This window comes from Nerophis lumbriciformis, linkage group LG20 (assembly GCF_033978685.3).
Source record: "Nerophis lumbriciformis linkage group LG20, RoL_Nlum_v2.1, whole genome shotgun sequence".
Classification (NCBI taxonomy): domain Eukaryota; kingdom Metazoa; phylum Chordata; class Actinopteri; order Syngnathiformes; family Syngnathidae; genus Nerophis; species Nerophis lumbriciformis.
In genome coordinates this window covers 24,117,112-24,144,405 of record NC_084567.2, presented here as the reverse complement: position 1 = coordinate 24,144,405, position 27,294 = coordinate 24,117,112, and the positions used below count along the sequence as shown (strand labels likewise).

General features: G+C 39.4%; 1 protein-coding gene across 1 annotated transcript in view; it reads left to right on the top strand.

The window, feature by feature from the left end:
- Positions 1-1,009: 1,009 nt before the first annotated feature.
- lrsam1 (leucine rich repeat and sterile alpha motif containing 1) overlaps positions 1,010-27,294 on the top strand; it is a 51,260-nt gene continuing 24,975 nt past the window's right edge. The window contains exons 1-14 of the mRNA XM_061980618.1: positions 1,010-1,247; positions 5,313-5,480; positions 10,116-10,172; positions 14,186-14,230; positions 15,062-15,139; positions 16,052-16,120; positions 16,223-16,307; positions 16,380-16,501; positions 16,615-16,705; positions 19,873-19,982; positions 20,101-20,130; positions 26,267-26,389; positions 26,531-26,670; positions 26,741-26,785. Of these exons, the coding sequence (XP_061836602.1) occupies positions 5,409-5,480; positions 10,116-10,172; positions 14,186-14,230; positions 15,062-15,139; positions 16,052-16,120; positions 16,223-16,307; positions 16,380-16,501; positions 16,615-16,705; positions 19,873-19,982; positions 20,101-20,130; positions 26,267-26,389; positions 26,531-26,670; positions 26,741-26,785 (1,067 nt within the window). The 5' untranslated portion in view covers positions 1,010-1,247; positions 5,313-5,408. The remainder of the gene's footprint in view (positions 1,248-5,312; positions 5,481-10,115; positions 10,173-14,185; positions 14,231-15,061; positions 15,140-16,051; positions 16,121-16,222; positions 16,308-16,379; positions 16,502-16,614; positions 16,706-19,872; positions 19,983-20,100; positions 20,131-26,266; positions 26,390-26,530; positions 26,671-26,740; positions 26,786-27,294) is intronic.

The following is a 27,294-nucleotide window of genomic DNA, read 5'->3' as shown; positions in this document are numbered from 1 at the left end:
GACGATGGGCGCATCCCAAAGGATCTGCTCTTCGGGGAACTGTTTTCTGGAAAAGAGGTCAGTTGGTAGACCCCAACTGCACTATAGACATCTGCAAACAAGACATAAAGGTGCTAGACATTGACATCAGCACCTGGAAGACAGTGTCTGAAGACAGATCTGCCTGGAGTCACAAAGTGCGGTCTCGGCTCGATCACTTTGAGGGAGTTTTGATGCAACAAGCGGCAAACAGGCGCTAACAGAGAAAGGCCTAACCACCAGCAGACCAACCAGCATCAGTTTTTGTCTGTGCATACTGCAGACTGTCACCCTGTTCTCAACTGACTATCCAGGGCACAACTCCCATGATCCTCCAGGACCAACGGATGCCTACTAATGTACACCCACGCTCTCCAAACAGATAGATGTATGCTTATTCTAATGTCATTCATTAAGAATGTTAATTTATGGATATTAATCATGTAACGCTGTTACTAGATTACAGAAATGCCAATAAAACTGTAATTATATATTTTACGGACAGAAAGTTACAGTAATGTACAGTTCATCCCGTGTCTTATAGCGCACATCATTGTGCAACATGTGAATGTTTTAAGGGGATCGATGTGATCTCTGAAACGGGTACAAATTATTTCCAGAGCAGGACCCCCACCCAGACATACAATACTAGAACATAGCTGTGTATAGTACATATACATATGTATATGTACACAATTTCCCAACTCATATGGAAACGGGGATGGTAATATAATGAGTATATATGATATACTGTAATTATATAGGGTAGCACGGTGGCACAGTGATTAGTGCATGGGCCTCACAATACAAAGACAATAACATTTTGGGCTGTATGTGGGAAATAAATCACATTGCATTTAAAGTATTTCAGATCAGGGTGGTGCACACCACACGGTTGCTTGCCAACCTGCCTGCATGTACACATACTGACCAACAGGGAGCAGCACACTATTGTAAACTGCAATACAACACATAACAAAGAAGAACGATGCCCGTCTGTGTTGACAGTAGCGTCCTGAGTGCCTGCAGAGTATTTTGATGTAAACGAAATACTTTGGTGGTTTGAAGTGAATTAGACGAGTAATGTTGAAGGAATTAATGGTGGATGATCAGCTTTTGTCTACTCTGTTGTTTAAACGATATTTAAGTGGTATTTTTTTTTTTAGCCAACATTAGGACAACATAGGAATCAGTACTTTTCCCCCAAGAAACATTTATCCAGCAAACTTGTGAGTATGACACTTGATTATTAAGAATATTTGAACTAATATCGATTCAACCTTACATGTGTGGTAGACATCACGGTCTTGCTGTGGTTTGTGGTCATTAGCTAACTATGTTATGGCAACGTGTAATGTAGACATTAGACAATATACAGTATGTATTGCGATAAAGCCAAACACGTGAAATTTAACATGTAAAGAATTAAAACACTGACTATTTCCGAGGCAGTTACTATGAAGGATGACTAAGTTATTTATTCGACCTAGCGGGAAGCGGCGTCTTTAGCTACGACATGACCACGCCCACACGGAAGTCTGAAACCCATCAAATTAAATGTTCAGGATAGAAAAATGCATATACGTAATTTAAATGTTCTAATTATTTATATACACGGTGAGTTAATGTGGCTCAACCTACGCAGTCATAAATAAAACGGGCATACAGTAATACAGTATGCTTTTATAGTATAGATTAGACACGCCCAACCATTATCATATTAGTGATGGAAACCTTATGTAAAGTACGCAAGCAATACATAATAATACAAACAAGGAACTAAGTGTAAACTAATGATGAGTTGAGTTGAGTTTGAGTTTATTTCGAACATGCAAGCATACACATGATACATCACAATTTCCAGTTTCTCTTTTCAACATGTTCGAAAAAGAGTAGAAAGAAGCAGAGTTTATTTAATCCTACCCCTTTTCTTTTACATAACAGTTGCTAAAACTTTTGTTCACTTCCTGTTCTCAATTTATTCACAATATACTCTATTACTAATCACAATAAAAATAAATAATAATTGGTGAAGTAAGTCATATTACATATAATGAGATAAGTAAGATTATTTTGAGAATGAAAGAATGGATGGATGGAATACATCCAGAATGTTTATCATGGTTCTTCTTCTTTGTACTTTGTAAACACTTTAAGTTTGAAGAGTTTCTTGAAGTGGATCATATTAGTACATTGTTTGATTGCTTTGCTTAATCCAATCCATAATTTAATTCCACATACTGATATACTGAAGGTCTTAAGTGTTGTACGTGCATACAGATGTTTTAAATTACATTTTTCTCTGAGATTATATTTCTCCTCTTTTTTTTGAGAAGAATTGTTGTATATTCATGGGTAGCAGGTTTGCTTTATGTATAATTTTAGCTGTTTGCAGGTTCACTATGTCGTGGAATTTCAGTATTTTTGATTCAATAAATAAAGGATTTATATGTTTTCTATATCCAACATTATGTATTATTCTAACTGATCTTTTTTGTAACACCGTTAATGAATGAAGTGTACTTTTGTAGTTATTTCCTTATATTTCTACACAGTAACTCAGATATGGTAACACTAGCGAGCAGTAGAGAATATGAAGTGACTTTTGGTCTAGAACATGTTTTGCTTTATTCATTATTGATGTGTTTCTTGCTACTTTATGTTGTATATTTTTTTACATGAGATTTCCAGTTCAACTTATCATCAATCATTATACCTAGACATTTGGTTTCATTTACTCTTTCAATTTCTATTCCGTCTATTTGTATTTGTGTTTGACTTTCTCTTCTACTGTTACCAAATAGCATTATTTTAGTTTTACTAAGATTCAACGATAGTCTGTTTTTGTCAAACCATCTTTTTAATTTGTTAATTTCTTCTGTTATTATTTGTATTATCTTCTGTGTGTTCTCTCCTGAACAAAACGCTGTTGTATCATCCGCAAATAATACTAACTTTAAATCTTTTGTAACTTTACAAATGTCATTTATATAGAGATTGAATAATTTAGGTCCTAGTATTGATCCCTGAGGTACGCCACAGGATATATTTAGCGTTGTAGATGTGTGTTCGCCTAGCTTCACGTATTGTTTCCTGTTTGTTAGATAACTTCTTATCCAGTTTAAGACTAACCCTCTGATGCCGTATCGTTCTAGTTTTTTGATTAAAATATCGTGATTAATTGTGTCAAATGCTTTAGTTAGATCCATAAACACACATTTTTTACTATCTATTGCATTGGTAATTTCTTCTGTAATTTCAATTAAAGCCATTGAAGTTGAAACATTGGCTCTGTGATGGTCCGAATGAACGAATGAACATCCGACTGCTTGGAATTTATTGGAGTAATTATTTTCTCAGATTAGTCTTTCTTGTGTGCAATGAAATTATCTACTCAAGTCTTTGTTTTTTGATAGTACGTCTAACTACAGGTATATAATATATGATTCCATTCACTCTTTACTAATACATTTCATGGATTAGGGCCAAAAAACTTAAACAAAAAGCTAAAGGTTTTTCAAAGTGTGGCCCAATTGCTCATTGTTTATTGTCCCACAGCATATTTTAGAAAGACAATTAAAAAGATCTCAAAAGGCAAACGCAAAAATTTAACAAAGTTGAAATGTTGTGCCTAATAATATTGCAGTGATTGTCAAACTTTTTTTCACCAAGTGCCACCTCAGAAAAAAAATGGCTCTCCAAATATCACCAACATTTAAAAAACAGTAGCATAGTAGGCTTGAGTATTCATTAAAAACATGGCTGAGGTTTTATTTATGTTCGAGACCAGAAAAAAGACCCTTGAATGGTAAATGGGTTATTTACTTGCTTTTCTACCTTCAAGGTACTCAAAGCGCTTTGACACTATTTCCCTTTTACACACACATTCACACACTGATGGCGGGAAGGCAAGGCCCTGACCACGACCCATTCACAAGGGTGAAGTGTCTTGCTCAAAGACACAACGGACGTGACTTGGTTGGTAGAAGCTGGGGATCGAACCAGGAACCCTCAGGTTGCTGGCACAGCCACTCTCCCAACTTCACCACACCATCCCCATTAATTGAGGTGTGTGGAATGTGCGCTCATGGAAGAGGATGGCACTAATTGTGAAGAAGAATATGCAAGAAAATGCATATTGCAAGAAGGTTTTTTTCACGTAGGAGATTTTTAAATTGGATATGTTTTAATCAGCCCCTAAAGTCATCCAGCAGCTATAGAATTATAAAATGTTTTTGCTGAATAGACAATATGTCCGATTTTCTTTTTCTGACAGTCCATATTTTTTACAAGCATACATACATAGGACAAAGCTGCAGCGCCATCACCTCCTTATCATAGCCGAGTGTGTAACTCTGTACTTTAAGTTTTCACATATTTTTCAGATGTGCTGAATAAAGACTTGAAACATTGCTCGTAGTTGAGTTTTATTCTAAGCGATAAGATCCGAAGTGTGGATTTTGTGACCATTCCACCTGTATTTTTGTTCCAAAGCAAAAGATGAGTCATTTGAGTTACCGAAATGAGTTTTTAGAGACATAGCCACATGGAATTTATTGTAATATTGTGTAGACTCTAAGCACATTACAGTGATTCAACCATTTTTGTTGTAAATTGTAATAATATATAATACAAATTATTTCAATAACAAGACCGTGCATAGATTTGAACCAAAATGCAATTTTTTTCATTGTTAAAGGTATAGTTTCAACCATCCATCCACCCATTTACTACCGCTTGTCCTTTTCGGGGTCACGGGGGTTGCTGGGGCCTATCTCAGCTGCATTCGGGCGGAAGGCGGATTACACCCTGGACAAGTCGCCATCTCATCACAGGCCCAACACAGATAGACAGACAACATTCACACTCACATTCTCACAACCAATCTTTTATCAACATTCACACTCACATTCACATTCACACACCCAATCTTTTAAATTATATTTAAGAATTTCAGATTAATGTGCAATTGTGTAGTATACTATTGTAACTGTATTTAAACAATTGACATTTTATATACATCTATATAATAAATAATATAATATATTATCATTATATATATACTGTATATATTTTAATTTTATGTTTTTTGTATTATTCGGACACACACACAAACTTTTAAATGATTTAATACAATTTAAAAAAAATACATATATATATATACTGTATATATACAGTGTATATATATATATTCATCAATTAATTATTTATTAAATGGTATGACTGTATGAATGTATGTATATTATGTGTGTAAACTGTATGATGATGTATGAAGTGTCTTGTGTGTTTTCCAGTTTGTCCATCTGCCTTTTAACTGGGTCTAGTTGAAGTGAACTGACTAAAGTGAAACCCAGTAGGCCCAGCGGGGAGCAGTACAGGCAGGACACAAGATGCCTCTGTTCTTCAGAAAGAAGAAACCCAGTGATGAATCCCAGAAGAGACTTGAGTATCAGCTGTGTCGGGTATGAAACATTCTAATTAGTGTACAGTGTATTAGTGTGTGTCTACAGTCAATGGTTCTAACCTGTTTGTAAATGAGACAATATGCACAAATGTACACTTTGGTCCATATGAATCAACCACACCTACCACACCACACTTATGTGGAGACTTCAACATTGACCTCTTGAACCCTAACAAACAATAGTCAATCAATCAATCAATCAATGTTTATTTATATAGCCCTAAATCACAAGTGTCTCAAAGGGCTGCACAAGCCACAACGACATCCTCGGTACAAAGCCCACATAAGGGCAAGGAAAAACTCACCCCAGTGGGACGTCGATGTGAATGACTATGAGAAACCTTGGAGAGGACCGCATATGTGGGTAACCCCCCCCCCCCCCCCCCCCCCCCTCTAGGGGAGACCGAATGCAATGGATGTCGAGTGGGTCTGACATAATATTGTGAGAGTCCAGTCCATAGTGGATCCAACATTGTGTCTATAGACTTTATAGACACAATGTTTAGACTGAGTTTATATCCTAAAATCACAAGGCCAAGCAGACTCTCAGGACACAGCGCCGCACCTATTGATATTTTTTACTAATGATTTTGGTAATAATACCACCAGTTGTCTGCTAAAATCCGACATTAGTGATCATCAGCCAGTTTTCATAATCTATGACGGAAACTACAAAAACAGGAACATTGATGACAAAAAGTAATTTGGATGGATGGATGGATGTTCTGGACCAAAAATCCCTCCATATTCTCTACTGCTCGCTAGTGTTACCATATCTCAGTTATTATTTAAAAATATGGGGAAACAACTACAAAAAAGATCAGTTAGAATATTACATAATGTTGGCTATAGAGAACATACAGTTATTGAATCCAAAATTTTGAAATTCAAAGACTTGTTGCTTTTGCACACAGCTAAAATTATGTACAAAGCAAACTTTAATCTGCTACCCAAAAATGTACAACAGTTTTTCTCAAAAAAAGAGGAGAAATATAACCTTTAGAGGAAAATCCAATTTAAAACATTTGTATGCACGTACAACACTTAAGACCTTTAGCATACCCATATGTGGAATACAATTATGGAATTGATTACACAAGGAAATCAATATGATTTCTGTTTAAGAGACTGTTCAAATTACAAGTGTTCACAAAGTAAAAATAATAATTATGATGACTATCTTGAACCCCTTTTTTTTTTTTTTCAAATAAAGACTATTTATGTATTTAACATTTGTTTACTTACTATGGTATATTATTTATTTATTCACTGTTCTGCTACAGAGAACAAGGAAATGGGATAAAATTGCTACGGTATGAAAAGGGGTAGGATTAAATAAGATCAGCTTCTTCCTACTCCTTTTCGGACGTGCGGTAATAAAACAACTGGAAATATGTGATACATATTTTCATATGCATGTTCGAAATAAACTGAACTGAACACCTTGTTTTGAATCCATTATAATGTTGTGTAAAGGCAACATCATAAACCATACGGAAAATCAAAGGATGTGTAGGCCTTTTTGATTTAAGGCAAGGCAAGTTTATTTATCAAGCACAATTTGTACGAGGTGCTTTTAAAGAAACCTACAAGAAGGCATAAATAAAATCATCATAAAGCTATTACTAACTCATATTCATATCATAAAATAAAATCATGATAAAAAAATCATATGCACAATTAAAAATGTTTTCAGCTTGGATTGAATATTGCCAACATTGAGGCTGGTCTCACAGCTTCTGGAAGACTATTTCAGACTTTAGGAGCATAAAACTGGAACGCAGTCTCACCATTTTTGTCCTGACTTTGGGCACCAGCAGGAGACCACTCACTGATGTTCACAGAGCCCAAGATGGTTCACAGGGTTCTAATGTGTCAGAAATTTACTTTGGCAAAAGACCATGAAAAGACTTGGACACAAGCAGATATGTTTTAAAGTCTATTCTCTGAGCAACAGGAAGCTGGTGCAGCAACTAAGCACTGGACTAATATGCTCATAATTCCTGGTTCGTGTCAGGACTCAAGCAGCAGTATTCTGGATGTACTGCAGTTGCTTTACAGCATGTATACAATACTCTAACCTGCTGGAAACAAAGGCATGGATTAGTCTTTCTAAGTCTGCTTTGGACATTATTCCTCTGATTTATTTTCTTCTTTTCATTATTAACCCAGATTTCTAACCTGATTAGGTTTCAGGGAGAGAGTCTCAAGGTGACTAATAATAGTTTCTATTTGCTTCTATGGGTCAAAGACAATGATTTCAGTTTTGTCTCAGTTTAGCTGAAGAAAATTGTTTTGCATACGCACACTGATCTGTTTGATGCTGTGACAAAGTAAATCAACAGGCTGATGTTAACCTTCCATCAGTGACACATAGATCTCAGTGTCATCTGCATAGTTATGGTAGGGCACATCATAGCTGCTTATTAGCCGATCTTGTGGCAGCATGTACAAGTTGAATAATAGGGTCCCAGAATTGAGCCCTGAGGAACCCCACAGGTCATAGCCATTTGTTACTAATTTCAACAAAGCATGTCCTGTAATTGAGATAGGACTTGAATCAGTTAAGAGCAGAACCAGATATTCCCACCCAGTTTTATAACCTTTGAAATAATAGTATGGTCAACTGAGTCAAAGGCAGCGCTCAGGTCCAGCAGAACCAATACTGAGACTTTTCCGACATCGGTGTTCAGACGGATATCATTTGTCATCTTGATTAGCGCTATTTCAGTGCTGTGATGGGCCCTAATGCCTGATTGGAAAGTATCAAACACATTGTTAAACAGGAGAAATCCCCTAAGCTGTTGGTATTCAACTTTTTCCAGGACTTTGCTCCAAAATCGCAGGTTTATAGTTGTTCAATACTGTGGCATCAAGACTACTCTTCTTTAAAAAGGACTTATAGCAGCAGTTTTTAAGGCCTTTGAAAATGTTCCAGTCTGAAGTAAGATGTTAAATAGATGAGTATATTGTGGTAACAAAACTGCTCAGCACAGACTTTAGAAATCTAGTGGGTAACTCATCAAGACAGCATGTTGATTGACTCAGGCTTTGGATGACCCCCTTAACTGTTTTGTCAGTGACTGGTGTACTGTATGTGGTAGCTCTAGTTAAGTAGCTTGCTGCAAAGTAGCTATTCGTTTTCCAGGAATTATTGCATTTTAATGCCTTTAACTTTACCGTGAAAGAATATTGCAAACTCATTGCAGGTTGATGTAGAACTGAGTTCCAAGGGAAGTGAAACTGGAGGGTTTTTTAATCTGTTTTCTGTAGCAAACATGATATGAGAGTTGTTACTTGTAAATCTTATAATGAGCTTGAAGTTATTGATTTGCGACATTTCCATTCAGCTCTGCGGCACTCCCTCTTCTGTGCCCAGACAGAGTCTTCATTTCTCTGTGGCACCTTTTACCTACTTTTAGCCATTCTAACTTTGATAGGAGCAATGGTATACAAAACATTTACAACACTTGATGTATAAGAGTTCAACAGACCAACATTAGCATATGGGGTGTTTTCAAACCTAATCATTTCCATAATAACGGTGCGTATCCTGTCCTGTCATTTATGAGTCTTCCCCAAACAACCGCATACTAAACAGCTAGTTTGGCTCCAACAGACAAGGAAACAGGAAAACAGAAAAATGATTCAATAAAGCAGCACCGAAAACATTCCTGTTTGAAATAGCAATTTGTAAACCAATCCAACGTATTTGGGCCTTTCTATAGAATCTTTGCCATTCGCGTCGACTGGAAATAAAATGTTAGCAGGCCGTTTAGAGCTGATGCTAACGGGGCTATTGGGCAGAGTACAGCCCAACGCTAACAGGCATGTTCGCGCCATCTAAAGTTATTTTGTTACTCTGCTCAAAATGGTCGACACTTCGCTCTATAGAGGACTACCTTTCCAAGAGATGTGCACAATTGGTACGTGAAGCCATACTCACCTTTATTCACTGAGTTGAAGTCTAAGGGTCTTGCCATGTTTTCAGTCAAAGAGTGTTTATTCACATTGTATGTTGAGCTGATTAAAAAAACAATGTTTAATACTGTAAGCAAACATTTGCATAAAGCAAACACATTGTACAGTCCCATGTTGATAGTAACAAAAATTGTAAAATGATCTGTCGAAAGTACACTTTTTAAGGATAAAAAATTATATCAATCTGCGATTAATTACAATTTACCTATGGACAAAATGTGATTCACTGCAATTAAATATTTTAATCGTTTGACAGCACTCATTTTTTTAACTAGACAAAGTGCACATAGATCTAACTTAATATCACAATCACTGTCTCAGATGGTAGAGCTGCCATCCAGCAACTTGAGGGTTCCCGGTTCGAATCCAGCTTTCACCATCCTAGTCATGGCCGTTGTTTCCCTGGGCAAGACACTTCACCCACCTTGCTCTCAGTGCTGCTCACACTGGTGTATGAATGTTTGGTGGTGGTCGGAGGGGCCGAAGGTGCAAATTGGCAGCCACGCTTCCGTCAGGCTACCCATGGGCAGCTGTCGTTAAAAATGTAGCTTACCGCAATCAAAGTGTGAATGTGGAGTGTATGAGTAGTCTGTAAAGCGCTTTGAGTGTCTAGAAAAGCGCTATATAAATCTAACCCATTATTATTTTGCAGTCTAAAGAGGCAGGAGCCGATGACATCCTGGATATCTCAGCTTGTGAGCTCTCAGAGGTGAGAATTTTGATATTTTAAAGTGTGCCCACTTAAATGTCTTGGTTCCCTATGTAACCGACAGTCGTGGTCAAAAGTTTACATACACTTGTAAAGAATATAATGTCATGGCTGTCTTGAGTTTCCAATAATTTCTACTACTCTTATTTTTTGTGATAGAGGGATTGGAGCACATACTTGTTTGTCACAAAAAAACATTCATGAAGTTTGATTATTTTATGAATGTATTATGGTTCTACTGAAAATGTGACCAAATATGCTAGGTCAAAAGTATACATACAGCAATGTTAATATTTGGTTACATGTCCCTTGGCAAGTTTCACTGCAATAAGATGCTTCTGGTAGCCATCCACAAGTTTCTGGTTGAATTTCTGACCAGACCTCTTGACAAAATTGGTGCAGTTCAGCTAAATTTGTTGGTTTTCTGACATGGACTTGTTTCTTCAGCATTGTCCACATGTTCTCAATGGGGTTTAAGGCAGGACTTTGGGAAGGCCATTCTAAAACCTTAATTTTAGCCTGATTTAGCCATTCCTTTACCAATTTTGACGTGCATTTGGGGTCATTGTCCTGTTGGAACACCCAACTGCGCCCAAGACCCAATCTCCGGGCTGATGATTTTAGGTTGTCCTAAAGAATTTGGAGGTAATCCTCCTTATTCATTGTCCCATTTACTCTCTGTAAAGCACCGGTTCCATTGGCAGCAAAACAGGTCCAGAGCATAATACTACCACCACCATGCTTGACGGAAGGCGTGGTGTTCCTGGGATTAAAGGCCTCACCTTTTCTCCTCCAAACATATTGCTGGGTATTGTAGCCAAACAGCTCAATTTTTGTTTAATCTGACCACAGAACTTTCCTCCAGAAGGTCTTATTTTTGTCCATGTGATCGGCAGCAAACTTTAGACGAGCCTTAAGGTGTCGCTTCTGGAGCAAGGGCTTCCTTCTTGCATGGTAGCCTCTCAGTCTATGGCGATGCAAAACACGCTTGACTGTGGAGACTGACACCTGTGTTCCAGCAGCTTCCAATTAATTGCAGACCTGCTTTTTGGTGGTTCACGGTTGACTCTTGATCATCCTGACCAATTTTCTCTCAGCAGCAGGTGATAGCTTGCGTTTTCTTCCTGATCGTGGCAGTGACAAAACTGTGCGATGCACTTTATACTTCCAAAAAACAATTGTTTGCACAGTTGATCTTGGAACCGTCAGCTGCTTTGAAATGGCTCCAAGTGACTTTCCTTGACTTGTTCAAGTCAATGATTAGTTTTTTCATATCTGTGCTGAGTTCCTTCGACTTTCCCATTGTTGCATTTGTAACTGAGTCTAATGACTGCGTCACATGATCCCTATTTAAATGGTCTCAGAGAAGTCAACAGGTGTCGTCAATCTTAATCACTCACATGAAGTTAAGAGGCCATGCCATGAAGCTAATTTGATTTGATTGTAACTTTTCTACATCACCAAAATTGGTAATGTTGCTGTATGTATACTTTTGACCCAGCAGATTTGGTCAGATTTTCAGTAGACCCATAATAAATTCATAAAAGAACCAAACTTCATCAATGTTTTTTGTGACAAACAAGTATGTGCTCCAATCACTCTATCACAAAAAAATAAGAGTTGTATAAATTATTGGAAACTCAAGACAGCCATGACATTATGTCCTTCACAAGTGTAAGTAAACTTTTGACCACGACTATATATTGTAATATTGGACTGTGTTGGCCCTGCGATGATGTGGCGACTTGTCCAGGGTGTACCCCGCCTCCCGCCTGATTGTAGCTGAGATAGGCTCCAGCGCCCCCGCGACTCCGAAAGGAATAAGCGGTAGAAAATGGATGGATGGATGGACTACATTTGAGGTGCACACATGTGTTTGGGTAGGGGAGATTGTGCCAACAAAACCATTGCAAATACACACAAACATGCATACATGGGAAGTAAATTCTAAAGTGATTGATCCTCTACAGTTACATTTTGGCGTGCACAAGTGCACGTGTGTGTGTTTGCATGCATGTGTGTGTGTGCGTGTCTATGTGGGGGGGGGGGGGGGGGGCTGATAGGAGATTGGGCTGAAGAAACCAACAAAAATATGCACAGGTGTGTTAATGAAGTTGCATGTGCGTTTGTGGATGTGTGTGTGCGTTATGAAGATTGGGTCTCTTAAACCGACACAAAATGTGTTGGTCAATAGTTGTGTGAATGTGTTTGTGGATGTCTGTGCGCAAGTGCATGTCCCCCCAGTAGAACAAGGGAATCACCTGAAGGAGCACTCTCCAGCACTCCCTAAAAAAAGACTCCAAAAAAGGCAGGTACTCTGAACTGCTGTTTGGTGCGTAAGCACAAACAACAGTCAGGACCCTTCCCCCCCACCCGGAGGCGGAGGACAACTACCCTCTCGTCCACCGGGTTAAACTCCAACGTAAAGGCTCTGAGCCGCGGGGCAACAAGTATAGCCAACCCCTGCCTGTTGCCTTTCACTGCTGGCAACGCCAAAGTGGAAGAGAGTCCAGCCCTTCTCGAGAAGACTGGTTCCAGAGCCCTTGCTGTGCGTCCGTGAGACCGACTAGATCCAGCCGGAACTTCTCCACCTCGCTCACCAACTCACACTGCAAAAACTCAGTGTTCAAAAACAAGAAGAAAAAAATACAAACATTAGGGGTATTTTATTTGAACTAAGCAAAATTATCTGCCAATAAAACAAGAACATTTGGCTTGTCAAGACTTTCCAAAACAAGTAAAATTAGCTAACCTCAATGAACCCAAAAATACCTTAAAATAAGTATATTCTCACTAATAACAACTGTACTACTATATGATTACGTATTTTCTATTGTTTCATTGAAAATAAAACAGCAAAGTCCATTTGGCTGTCATCTGTTTTAATATGAGACACAATTGTGTCAAAGTCATGATTTTTTTTTTACATGCTTGAAATAAGAAATTATTACTTTAAAAAAGTAGTTTTATACTTGTGAGTGTTGATGACACAGCTTTGCAACAGTTGATATTCTAGTTTCAAGCATGTTTTACTCAATATAGGTCATAAAATCTCAGCAACAAGCTGTAATACTTTACTGTGATAATTTATGACCAAAACCCTAAAACAAGTAAAACACTCTGACATAAAATCTGCTGAGTGAGAAGAATTATCTTTTCAGACAGAAAATAAGCAAATATCACCCTTATTTGAGATATTTAATCTTACTTAGATTTCAGTTTTTGCAGTGCAGGATCCTTCCCCCCCGAACGAGAGCTAGCGTCTGCAGGCCAGGATCGGACTGCTGAGAGTCCTGCCTTTGCCTGCTGCCCAGCTCACAAAGCACTCAACTTCTATGGCCCCTCCTATTGGTAGTGATTACATTGGAGGGGGGACCCACGTTGCCTCTTCAGAATGTGCCCGGCCGGGCCCCATGGGGGAAGGCCAGGTCACCAGGCGCTCGCCATCGAGCCCCACCTCCAGGCCTGGCTCCAGAGGAGGGCCCGCGTGACCCGCGTCCAGGCGAGGCAAAACTCGGTCGTTGATTATATCTCTTCATAGTATTCTCCGATCCTCTACGGTGAAATTTGGGGAGCGCACATTCGCGTGGGTATGTGCCTGTGTTTGTGTGGTTTGGAGAGTTTGGGCGGACAAAACCAATTCAAATAAACACACACATGCATGCAGGTACGTAGCATAGCTGTACTGTGTCGCGATCGCTTCTCCAAAGTTACATTTGACAAATGTTCATAGTAGAATAGAAAACAATAGAATGACTCCTCCATAATAATCCAATAAGTCAAAATAGAAATGTGTCATTTGAGTGAATGGGATTGCTCCCTCACGATAAAGAAAAAAAGATGTGAAATTGTAAACGGCTGTTAATGTAGAGACAGAGATGCCATGATAATGTATCAGATAAATCGACCAAGGATATTGAGGTCATTTTAATTAAATACGTATTTTTACACATGTTGTATGATAAGTGTATCTTTAAATGACCTCCTCTGGTGTGTATTTTGCTCTTACATAGGTTCCTACAAGTGCCATTTCCATTTGCAAGATTGTACAGAAGAAGGTAAGAATACCACACAGAAATTAAGAGAATGTACACAATATATTTTCTATGGCATGTTTACCACTTGAATACTTTTTGTATGTACAGTGGTACCTCGGTTTTTGTCAGTAATTTGCTCCAATAGGTCAGACGACAAGCAAATCATATGAAATTTGAAGCATTTTTTCCCAAAAGAAATATTGTAATGCATTGCAATTAATTCATTCTAGACATCTAAAAGTATGAACACAAAACACATTTTAGGACGGCTACTCACATGTTTGTTAGCAAGAAACGGCACAGCGAATCAATGAGATTGTGGGCGATCTAAAGAGGTAACTGTAGCCAGGAGTAAGTTGTTAATGTTTGTTCGGCCCGGGTCACAACAGCTAGAAAGAGCGATTTAATTTACTTTAAACATTTGAATCTGTCTGTGTGCCTGCATATGTTTGGTATTTAGGCACAGTTATTAGTTGTATCCCTCTCACCTCTGAAATCAAAATTCCATCGGTGGCAGAGAGCCAAATGGTTCTTTGTACTTTGCTACAAGTTCTCTCTTGAAGTAAATAGTGTTTCCAACATTCTTTTTCAAAGTGCTGCCATTCGCAACTTTCTTTGGCCCCATGATAGATTATTTTGCAGGTGTACTCATTACAAAAAGCACAGAGACTGAGTCAACAACACGCGGTATTTTTTGTTTGTATACTCATTTTCACTGAATGATGCACGGGCAAACAGGCTTGTTTGTAACGTTTGGCCATAAAAAACGGGCAAAGGTTTTGTCGAACACCGAGGTACTACTATAATATGTTCACGCTGTAGCAGTCAGAAATTGTGTCGCTTACCTTCCAGGTCCTCATCGTACACAACAACCAGCTTAGGTCACTGCTTCCCAAAGGAAGTGATATCCTCTCTCTCGCCACTCTAAAGGTAAAGTTAGGTTGAAGCTAATCCAACAAGGGACACACAACATTGCAGGCTGACACTGATACATTTAATTAATATTATCAAATGTGCTAAAACAAAGCAGATGTTGGCCTACATGTCAGATCATTACAGGCCGCGTGAAAATGATCAAAGAACATATATGCCATCGTCTAATTTGTTTCGTTGGCTAAGACAGTGGTCCCCAACCTTTTTGTAGCTGCGGACCGATCAACGCTTGAAAATGTGTCCCACGGAACGGGGGGGGGTATTTATTTATCTATTTATTTATTTTTTTTCCATGAAGAAATACAATCATGTGTGCTTACGGACTGTATCCCTGCAGACTGTATTGATCTATATTGATATATAATGTATATATTGTGTTTTTTATGTTGATTTAATAAAACAATTATTATTATTTTTTTTTTTAATTTCTTGTGCGGCCCGGTACCAATCGGTCCGCGGATTGGTACCGGGCCGCGGATCGGTACCGGGCCGTGGCCCGGTGGTTGGAGACCACTGGGCTAAGACACAAAACTCAGTGTTTGTGTGTGGACAGGTAAAACTGAGCTTTTTGAATCTTTGACACCAAATTCTGTTTTTTAGAAATGTGTAACATTATCGCATGTTTTTAAACCTTATTTAACAAACATGAACTTATTGACTTATTTGTTTTACTTTCATGCAGCGAAACGTCTTTTAGGACAAACTGAACAGTCCGAATACAGAGTAATGATGCCATCTATTGTCCAAAGTTGTAACTTCAAGCAGATTCTGTCAAAAAAAAGCAAAGATAGTCCCAAAATCTTTTCTGTGACGGTTAAAATGTATCCATAGTGGCCCGCCTCAAATAAATTAATGTGCAGGAAACACTGACCACTTACCAACATTTTGCTTCTCTTGCTTCCTGTCAAGGTTTTGGATTTGCATGATAATAAGCTTAGTTCACTTCCAGAAGACATTGGGAAGCTGGCCACATTGCAGGTAGAATGTAACTGCTGTATGAATGTACACAGTAACTGCTGAACTTGACATGTTTTTGTTTTTACTCATTTGTTTCCATGTTGTCAATTTGTGTCTTTTCAGGTTTTAAATGTTGAAAAAAATCGTTTGAAAGTCCTTCCAGACTCCATTGGGGACCTGAAGCTGCTGCAGACACTCAATTTAAAAGGTGCAGGTCTTCCCGAATGATAGATTGAATATATCAGCGTGTGTTTGAATTTGTATTCCCCCCATCCCATAGGAAACTGTGTTAGTGAACTGCCGTCGTCTATAAGCTCTCTGTGCAGCTTGCGTACCCTTGATGTGAGTGACAACCTCATAATACAGCTTCCCAAAACCTTCGCTTATATTCGCACACTGGAGGTATGTATGTGTTTACCTTTAAAGTCAAACAATACAGCTTCAAAAAGTCTGAACCATTTCTGTGCATGTATGTATGTATGTATGTCTGTATGTCTGTGTGTGGGCTGTGACAGAGCATTACACTTGATGCAGCCACTATGACCCATCCCCCTGCATCTGTGTGCATGGAAGGTACGGAGAGCATCCAGAACTTCTTGTGCGCTGGTGAGGATTTATTTGGTAACCCTAACATGTCTCATCTGCACGTACTCTTTGTCCCTGGACCTGCTGCTCGTTGAGAAGAGTGATGGGTCGTTTCATTTTAGACTCAACAGTGTCCAGACCAGAAAAAATATTTTTAAAAAAAAGACAATTTAGGGGGTCTGATCACTTGCTAAATATAGCGTCAAAGTCCTTAATTTGGCAACACCAACGGATTCCTGCTTCTGCTTTTCAGACCAGGTGCGTATGAGGTGTTTTAAGGAGCAAAGTTACAATGACATCAACTATACGGAGTTCTAACGACAAGCTACAGTATTTTACGGACTATAGAGCGCACCGGTATGGACAGTTGTTGCCAGAAGTCAGACGTGGGCTGATATGGAAACAAATCAATGCGCGGAAGGAATAAATCCCGGAAATGATTAAAATTAACAAAATACGGTAAATATTGAACATATTACATATTGTTATGAACGTGTCTGTTACTACATTATATATATACTTGCAGCATGTATATAAAACGTTGCTGAAGGGTTTTGACTTTGTTTTGGAAGGCTTTTAAGGCTACAATGGTGACTCCTATTAGCCACATCTTTCAAGCGCTTTTTTATCATCTTTAAAATCCTAAAAAAATTCAAAAAGACGTGTCGTCTTGTCTCTCATAAGGATTGCGAACAATAGGCAACATTCCAAAAGAAAGTGCAGTTCCCCTTTAAAGATTATTGTTTTTAGCAAAGAAAAATCCATAAATTAGCCGCAGTAATTTAAAAGCTGCAGGTTTCAAAGCGTACGGAAAAAGTAGCGATTTATAGTCCGAAATTTACGGTACACTGACCGAAAATCTCGTTATAATGTGTTTAGGAGCGACTAATCTAGTTTTTGCAGTCACATATTTTTTTATTTTGTTCTTTTTTTTAATTGGTTGCGGCCTGCCACAAATACAATTATTATTATTATTATTATTATTATTATTATTATTATTATTATTACATATTGTTATTCAGGAGTTGCCGATCAATCGGCCACCAATTAGTACCGATTTTCTTGAAAAGTATTTGATTGCCATTGCCGATTAATGCCTTTCAATGCAGACCACAAACAGCGATAACCTCTGGCTAGTATTGTATTTATTTATAGCCTCCCGGCCGACAGCAGCTAGTTGAGTATCTCCATATACAGTGTGGAGCCGCTTCCTTAAGTTAATGATAATCACCTCCATTGCTGCATTCATCTTTCCCTCTATCCTGACTAGCCTCCCAGTTTCTGCTGCTGAAAAACATCACCACAGCATTATGCTGCCACCACCATGCTTCACTATAGAGATGGTAGTGGCCTGGTGATGAGCGGTGCCTGGTTTCCTCCAAACATGACACCTGGCATTCACATTAAAGAGTTCAATCTTTGTCTTATCAGAGCAGACAATTTTGTTTCTCATGGTCTGTGAGTCATTCAGGTGCATTTTGGGAAACTTTTACGAGGAATTGGCTTGAGCCCAGCCACTCTACCATAAAAGTCCGATTGGTGGATTTCTGCAGAGATGGTTGATCTTCTGGAAGGTTCCCCTCTCTCCACAGAGGAATGATGTAGCTCTGACAGAGTGACCATCACGTTCTTGGTCACTGGACTTCCCCAAGGATGTGTTATTTTCCACCATTCTTTATCTGAATACACCAACAACATCAGGTGCCGCAGACAAAGAAGGACTCTTTTAGAATATGCAGATGATATGGCTTTGGTGGACATGTAACTAACTTTTGAGCATCATAGCAAAGGCTGTGGATACTTATGTACATGTGATTTCTTCTTTTATTATTTTTAATTCATTTGCAAAAAGCTAAAAAAGTTTCACATATCATTAAGGTGTATTGTGTATTGAATTTTGACGACAAAATAGACGTATTCAATTTCGGAATGAAGCTGTAACGTAACAAAATGCGGAAAAAGTGAAACCCTGTGAATATTTTCCGGATGCACTGTACTGTAAAAAAAACTGTATGTTATACCAAGAGCAAGCAGGAGCAGACATGCTAATAGATAAGCTAGCCGTTTCTTATGTGATGGCTGATGCAGTCGTTTGTGCGCAATAAGCAATTTTATTTGCTAATTTTTTGTTTTTTCGTTGTGTTTTAGTTTTGTAGCTGTATCTAGAAATATCGCTGTTGAAGTAATAACTAGTTACAACAGCTCTACGATCTTTTATTGTATTTTATGTACTTTGTTTTCTTTAATTTTTCCCTCGTGTTTTCATACCAAGATGGCACCGTGGCACCGAGTCAAATTGCTTGTGTGGAAACATACTTGGCCAATGAAGCTGATTATCAGTCTGATTCTATTACAGCACTGCAATTGACAATGGGTCTGGTGTAGCATGCTAGTTTATTCTCTCAGTGATGACAAGGAATCATTCACTGAAAGCGCCCTGTCATTTACATTTTCCGAGCTATTTTGAATTCCCATGGTGTGTCTTTTGTAGAATAAATACGGGGCAATTCTGTTTTTAATGGGTGGTTGGCAACCCTATTAACATAACTTTCGTGACATGAACCGGTACTGAAATGGCTGTCCACATGGAATCTCTTTGCTGTAGTCGCCTTGCAAATACATGGTAAAATGGGTTATACCTGTAAAGTGCTTTTCTACCTTCAAGGTACGCAGAGCGCTTTGACACTATTTCCACATTCACCCATTCACACACACTTTCAAACACTGAGGGCGGGATGCTGCCTTGCAAGGCCCTAACCACGACCCATCAGGAACAAGGGTGGAGTGCCTTGCCAATGGACACAACGGACGTGACTAGGATGGCGGAAACCAGGGATTGAACCAGAAACCCTCAGGTTGCTGGCACTGCCACTCTACCAACCAAATAAGACACACACCGGTTTCTTTTACAGTTGTAAAAATAACTTCCATTCGCTGTAGAAATTAAAAAATGTTTCCTTGTTTTTTCTGCCACGTTGTTATGGGTTAGAAACCTGTTAAGCTCTTCATTGTTGCACCTTCGACAACTTGTCTTCTCTTAATGACTGCAGTGGTTTTGTCTTGCATATAATACTGACTTTTAAACTAGACTAGGTCAGAGTTCATACTGTATATAGTATTTTTACGAAAAATGCTGGTCCTCAGGCTTTATAGTTTTTGCTAAATATAAATCAATGTTTTTTTTCTAGAACTGGGAGAGGATTATTGCCCTCCATCCCAGTATCTCCTGCCAGTGCTGGAAAGTGACTGCGGGAAGCAAGACTCAGACTGTGTGGACAGCATGGATGAGGCCTGGCAGGTAGATGTCTCACATACACCACGGCATGCTATAGAAAAAAACTAACTTTGCATTACACCGTATTGCATGTTTTATATGCACATTTTGTTTACTAGAACCTTTGTCACTTTTTTTGCAGACTAAATTCAGTGATTATGAAAAGAGAAAGGTATGTGTTCAGATATTTATTTGTATTTACCTCGGTTGTTTCGTTAATTAACCTGTGAACCTGTGGTTTCATGCATGATGCCGTATATAGTGTCCAAATGACAGAAAAATGACAGACAGAGCCGCTCACTGAAAAACCAAAAGAAGCAGGTGCCATTTTAGTATTTTCAAATTAGAAAATGACTCAAAATCATCTACGGTAATATGCTGATAAGTGGTATAGTGGTATCTTGGTTTTTGTTCTGGTTCTGTTTACACCTTTAAAAGGTTTGCGAAAAAGTGGACCCCAGTTTTTGTATACAGTCTGCGTCGTCATTTTACCAATCATTACGCGTAACAAAGAAGTCCGTTTTCCTGCATGTCATTCTGCGGAATGGAGTCCCCAAACAAGAAAATCACATGTTGGTGACTCAGTCTCTGTTCTTTTTTTATATTGAATATAACTGCAAAATAACGCACCAAGATGTGAAGGTGATCTGTAAGGCTAGACACATAGGTCAGTGTTTTTTCATACCTACCATTGTCCTCTGTTTGAGTAATTTCCCTTGAGTAAACCTTTTCTAACATTCCACGCTACAAAATAATCTAACTATGTATGATTTGTGCTGATATCGTATCCGATTAATACAGATATCGGCCAACACTCTATGCTCCAATATTGGTATCATATCGTAAGTGAAAACTTAAATTAGCACATCCCTAGTGATTACAAACAGCTAGACACTGAAGCCTCCTCAGACAAGAGTAAAGAGGATTGTGATCCACACAAATCATAAAACAGATGTAACAAAATATGAGAACAACCTCAACTAATAGATAATTACTGACAAAAGAAAGTTGCGAGCATCAGCACTTTTATAAAGACGGTGAATATAAGATGGAAATTGGAGCAAAGTACGAAAGTGGCGTCTGCATGGTTGTCCGCGCTCCTCCTCACTCTCTGCTCATCGCCAACATTAGTATTCACTCAAGGTAAACATGATGTTAACTGTTCATTTATATATTTCATTCCTCATTCATATGTATTTGTTGTTTTCTGCATGTCAGCCTACTGTCGTGCCTCGGCTTACGAGTTTAATTTGTTTCTATGATGGAGCTCCATAACTTAAATTACTGGTAAATGTCAAATAAATTTTTTCCATTGAAATGAATTAAAATCTATTTTAACCTTGCTGTGCCCCCAAAATTATCAAAATTTTAACATGTAGCATGCTTTTGGATAAGGAATATTTTATAAAAAATAATACTATAAAATGTACCACAAACAAGTATAGCCAGGTGGCAATCACATGACCTAGAGGCACATCCGGGCCATTCCAGGTTTAGGTTAGTTTTTATTTATCTGAATCAGTGCAGATTTGGGCATATTTTGAAAGGTTTAGAGGCAAATTTATAAACAATAAAAAACATATTTCAAATGGGATTGAGTGGATTAATACACTCTTAAGAAAAATATATTTCTTTAAGATTTAAACCATTAATCATTGCTAAGACATTACTGCTCAATATGACCTCACTTCATTTGACACTTACTGTATTTAGAGAAGAAAAGATTGGAGGCACATCATGTCTTTACATCTAAGGGGTGCACAAAATAAACATTAGTCTGTGAAAGACAAAGTTGGAATTATTCGTGCATCGCTAAGTAACGTATTTGATTGACATAACGAGTGCCGTGCTGCTGTATCGTGACGCAAATAAGGAAAAAGGATACGTTTGTTTGCAGGTAATTTCCTGCTACTATAATTAGTCTGATCTACAGATCATGTCTGCAGTTGTTTTTATGGTGTGAAGTTCATATTTTGTCCCATTATTTAGCTATAAATTACCTTGTTGTTCAGCAATGTTTGCTACCGATATCAAGATTCAGTATATGCTGTTGAGCCTAAGAGAGATTTATTCATCCAGTTAATTAATATTATTAAATATATTTACTTGATGCTAACGAATATCACCAATAATAATGTGGTCATCCGTGTCGAATTAAGCACTTGGCTCTCCTGCACAACAACAACTAAGCTTTTAGTTTATGTTATGAAAATGGACAATGACATTAAAATATGGTGGATTGGACAATCACAATATTTATTACCAGGACTTAACATTACGTTAGTTTATTTGCACAAGCAGGTCTTCGAAGTTATATTTAGGCATAAAACCACAAAAAAATACAAACTAATGAGATTATCATTTTCTTACGTTTAGTTCTGCTTTCCAACACTACTAATATAGTAGAGAATAAATATAATAGAGAACAACGTTTCTCAAACAAATCAAATGCTCAAACACACATTTTACAAAGTAATCGCTGCAGACACAAGCGGTCCAATTGCATTCCACAAGATGTTGAAAGTGATATTTTTGAGAGTAATTTTCTTCGACACACTTTCGTTTTTTTCCTGTCTTTTTGTTACCTTTATGAGCCACTTCTTTCGGGACTATATGAAAGCTCTTTCCTATCTCTACATTTGAGCAACTAGAACACCCAAGAACAGAACAGCAATACAGCATTTTCTGCTCAAACTCTACACTCACTCTCACTTGTTTTAATGCTACGCTCAAGCTGCTTGACCATCATGTGAATTAAGCCATGGAGACGAAAAACGGATATGACGTCATATGCAACCCAGCTATAGTAGTTTTATGAAGTAATCTAATAATAATGTACTACTACTAATGGACTTTAGCTTACAGCTACTTCGCCGTCAAAATATCATCATCAGCTTTTCCATAGTGTCATTCAGAAATGTCTGCCATTTAAAACATATTTGTAACGCCCTTGGCTGGCATTTATTGTAGCCTTTATGGACCTCCTCTTTGATATGTGCAGATTGTAAAGTCCTATGCTTCGACTGCTTCACCAAGTATGCTATGAGCACATCTTGTTATTTTGATGATTGTTTTTCTTTAATTCAATGAATATTATCTGCTTCTTCTTTTCAAATGATCTGCTTCTTCTTTTTAGTCAGCACTGTCTATCACACTCATATAGTTGGGAAAACGAAAGTTTGGTCAGCGAGTCAGACACCACAAAATTATTGGTTGGATCTCACGGTGTTCAGTCTGGCATTCGCTATGCCAACCAGCGGTGTGCAGCTTGTAACCTACATTTTTGCTCGCAACTTAAAATTAGCTAAAAATTAGCCAAGAGGCAGCTCTATCTCAAACAATTTCTAAGATCAGGCACAGAGTATTGTACAATTATTCTCTGTAAAATAGGTTTTGTGTTAATATTTTTGGAGGTCTGAAATGGACTACATTATTTCTTATGAGAAAAATGTAGTTTTTGTGGCATTACTAATAAAAACCGAGGTACCATTCTATCAACTATTATGTTTTTTCTAATTTCTCCGTTGTTTTTTTAGTTGTGCTTTTAAAATATGCTGTGGGCCCAAAAATTAAAGAACTGTGGGCTGTACTTTGCACACTTCCTACTGTGGTTCCACTCACGGTTTAATGCAATAATTTCTGCACTTTTTTTTTTTATGTAATACTCTCTGTTTTTTTCTACCAGCAGCTTCCATTCAAACGTCTTTGCTTATAAAGGACATATTTGTCAGGGTGGCGCGTCGTGTGAGACGGCGTAGCTTGTTGTGATTTTAAAGCAGACAGTCGAGGAGGCAGAGTGCAGGGGAAAAAATATTTATTAACTGAACAAAAAAAAAGGTGAGAGCTAGGAAGTGCTTTGAAAGTACAGAGGAAGCTATGCACGGAAGCAAAACTGCACTGGACAGGCGAAGACGAAAACAAAACGGAACACAGCAAACACACTTACAAAGAATGTGAAGCAGACGGCGTCCACAAAATGCATTCGTACAAGAGCTCAGCATAGAAAGAATAATCAACAATGTGCCGACAAAGAATGGTGGCTCAGACTCAACTTAAATAAACCTAATTGCTAATTGCATTGATCAGTGGTCAGAGAGAGATGTGAAGCGGTTACGGAAAAACACAAACACAACCGAAAGTGCCACCAAAATAAGAGTGCAGGACAGGAACTAAAATACTAAACACAGGAGAACTCTAACAAACTCAAAATAAGGCAAGGCTTGGTGTAACAAAACGGATTCCAGACGTTTTAGAAAAATCATAAAAAGTCCAAAGTCACGGGAGGGAGGACAAGGCGGTGGGTCGCCTAGCCGTGTGTCCTCGCATCTAGCAGGAAAGAGTCAGATGGCGGCCGCGAGTAGACCGCCACTGCAGCTGGCGGGGTGGGCGACCACGAAACGGCTACATTCATGGCTGACGAGGAGGTGGACTTGAGCGGCCGCAGCGCATTAGTAGCCGTTACAGTCCATACCTAGGTGCTGGGCATTGCTGCTGATAGTATGGAGGGCGTCCATGAAACGGGCACACTCTTGGCCGAGGAGGGGGCTGCGTGCCGGCGCCTGATGGCGGCGACTGTGGCAGGCCCACTGGAGCGGATGGCGGCAACTGCGGCAGGCTCACTGGAGTGGATGGCAGCGGCTGCGGCAACAGACCCGCTGGAGACAAGGCTGGCGGGGGCTGCGGTAACAGACCCGCTGGAGACGAGGCTGGCGACGGCTGCGGAAGCAGACCCGCTAGAGACGAGGCTTGCAGCGGCTGCGGCAACAGACCTGCTGGAGAAGAGGCTGGCGACTCAGGCCGTGCAGGAGGGGACCGCTTGGCTGGACAATGAACTGGCGGTGGAGGTCGTGCAGGAGGTGGCCGCTTGGCTGAACGATGGACTGGCGGCGGAGGCCATGCAGGAAGTCTGGCTGGATGGGTAGTTGACAGCATTGGTCTCGCTGGACGAGTCGCTGGCAGCAGAGGCCTTGCAGTAGGAAGCACCGAAAGTGGCGACCTCGGTGGACGAAGCTGTGCCTCCCCAGTTGCACAGCTACTAGCACAAGCCCCCCCCACCCCCCAGGAAGCGGATTCAAGACGCTGTCATCCACCGTGGGAGTAACAGTCACGGGTGAGAGGAGGAAGGTCTTTACTGGTACAGCTGGGGCTTCAGCTTTGGGAAGGTGGGGGGGCTGTCTTGGAACATAGGTGAGCGAGTGCACGCTTGCAGGTTAGCTGGTTGATTCAAGCTTAAAAAAAACCTCCATGCCAGCCTTGCGGGGGTGTGACCCAATGCCTTGGTTGACGTGCTCTCCTGCACACTCAGGGTGCCGGTGACTCGGGTTCGGCTGGCTCTGCAGTGTTTTGCTGCCCAATACATTAAAAGTTTGGCAAGCTTGCCATTTGGGTTTCCATATACCACCAGCGTCTTAGAGGAGAGCTGCGCTTTGTGACGACGCCAACTTCCACCTTTGTCTGCGACGCGCAAGCTCGGCACTCGGCCAAAAATAGTCTATTGGGACCAGACCGCCATCTGGCCTCCACATAATAAGGGGTAGGGGGGGTTGGCCTCTGCCTCCGCCTCCATTTTAGCCCAAAAAATCCTCTCATATTTCTGGTCGGTGTAATAGTCTGCAGAATCACGTGGTCTGTCAAGGCGGTGCGTCGTGTGAGACGGCGTAGGTTGTTGTGATTTTAATGCAGACAGTCGTGGAGGCAGCGTGCAGGTGAAAATGTTATTTAATAACAGAACAAACAAATGGGGAGAGCTAGGAAGTGCTCTGAAAGCATAGAGAAAAGGCTATGCACCAAAACAACTACACTGGACAAGCGCAAATGAAAACAAAGTGGAATGCTGCAACACAGCAAACACATTTACTAAGAATGGGGAGCAGACGGTGTCCACAAAGTACATCCGATCCGTACAAGAGCTCAGCATAGAAAGAATAATCAACAATGTCCCAACAAAGAATGGTGGCTCAGACTCAACTTAAATAGACCGAATTGCTAACAGAAAGCAGGTGCGTGGATCAGTGCTCAGAGAACGATGAGAAGCGGTTACGGAAAAACACAAACAACAGGAAGTGCCCACAAAATAAGAGCGCAGGACAAGAACTAAAACACTAAACACTGGAGAACACTAACAAACTCAAAATAAGGCACAGCCTGGTATAACCAGCCATGACAATATTTTCGTAGTTTTTTTACGGTTTAGCTTTTGGTCCTCACCTGTTCGGGTCACACATAACGGCCAACTCTGCTTTTCAGCATGTTGTCGGTGAAAAATTACAAAACGCTCCCTTATTTGCCCTATTTTGTTTCTCCTTCAGTTGCAGAAACAGCGGGAAAAGCTGGCTTTCGAGCGGCACAGAGAAGAGAAGCAAAACGAGCACACCCAGCTTCTACTCATGAACACCTCTCGTAAAGTAAACATCCTCAACTCTGTTCGCCAGGTACGCACTTCCCTGATGTCATTGTTGTGGCAATTTTCTTCATGAGATTTAAACCTGCTCAATGTTTGTTCATCTTTTGAATGTTTGCAAAACTATAAACTGAAAGGAAACCAAACTGATCATCTCTTTGCCTGCGTGTAGGAGCAGGAGCGCTTGGAGCAAGGGGTCAGCATGCAACAGAGAGCCCAGGAGACTGAGAGGGTGCTGCTGTTGGAGAAAGTGAGACAAGCTGAAGACAACATCAGCTGTCGCATTAGCAACATACTGGTGGATGACAACCGGTAGGACGTGAAGACAGCTTCTCACTCCTTTAATGCTTGGTCATACTTTAAAAATGTTGCTTCTATGCAGGCAGAAAAAGAGTGCTGAGTTTCTTCAGGCTTTGGAGGAAGATCGGTGAGTGGAAAAGATCATCTTTGAAATCTGTTGGGGGCAATGATTGTAATCCACACAGTGTTTCCCCTAAATTTACAGCTTTGTGGGTGTGTGGGTGCAAACTGTGCACACAAAGCGTAACCAATTGTTATGCGATGGCTCCTTTACAGTTACATTTTACAAACTTTTATTTGACAAAGACAAAAATGACATGCTGTCATATAGATAAGATAAGCCTATTTAGTTTAATAGAAGAACAATGTATAGACGTACATCTATATGAAAGAGAACCCTAATTTAACAATAGAAGAAAAACTGACTTGGATTTTGACTTGAGTAAAACAATTAGACATGGCATACTGTATATAATCAGTCTATTTCCTTACAGGATTACTTAAGTATGTATTTATTTATTTACATATGTATTTATTTACAGGATGTCCCTAAAGTCGGGACACATTAAAAAAATTAATTAATTATACAATTATGAAAAATATTATAATATTGACATTTATAACATAAACTATGTA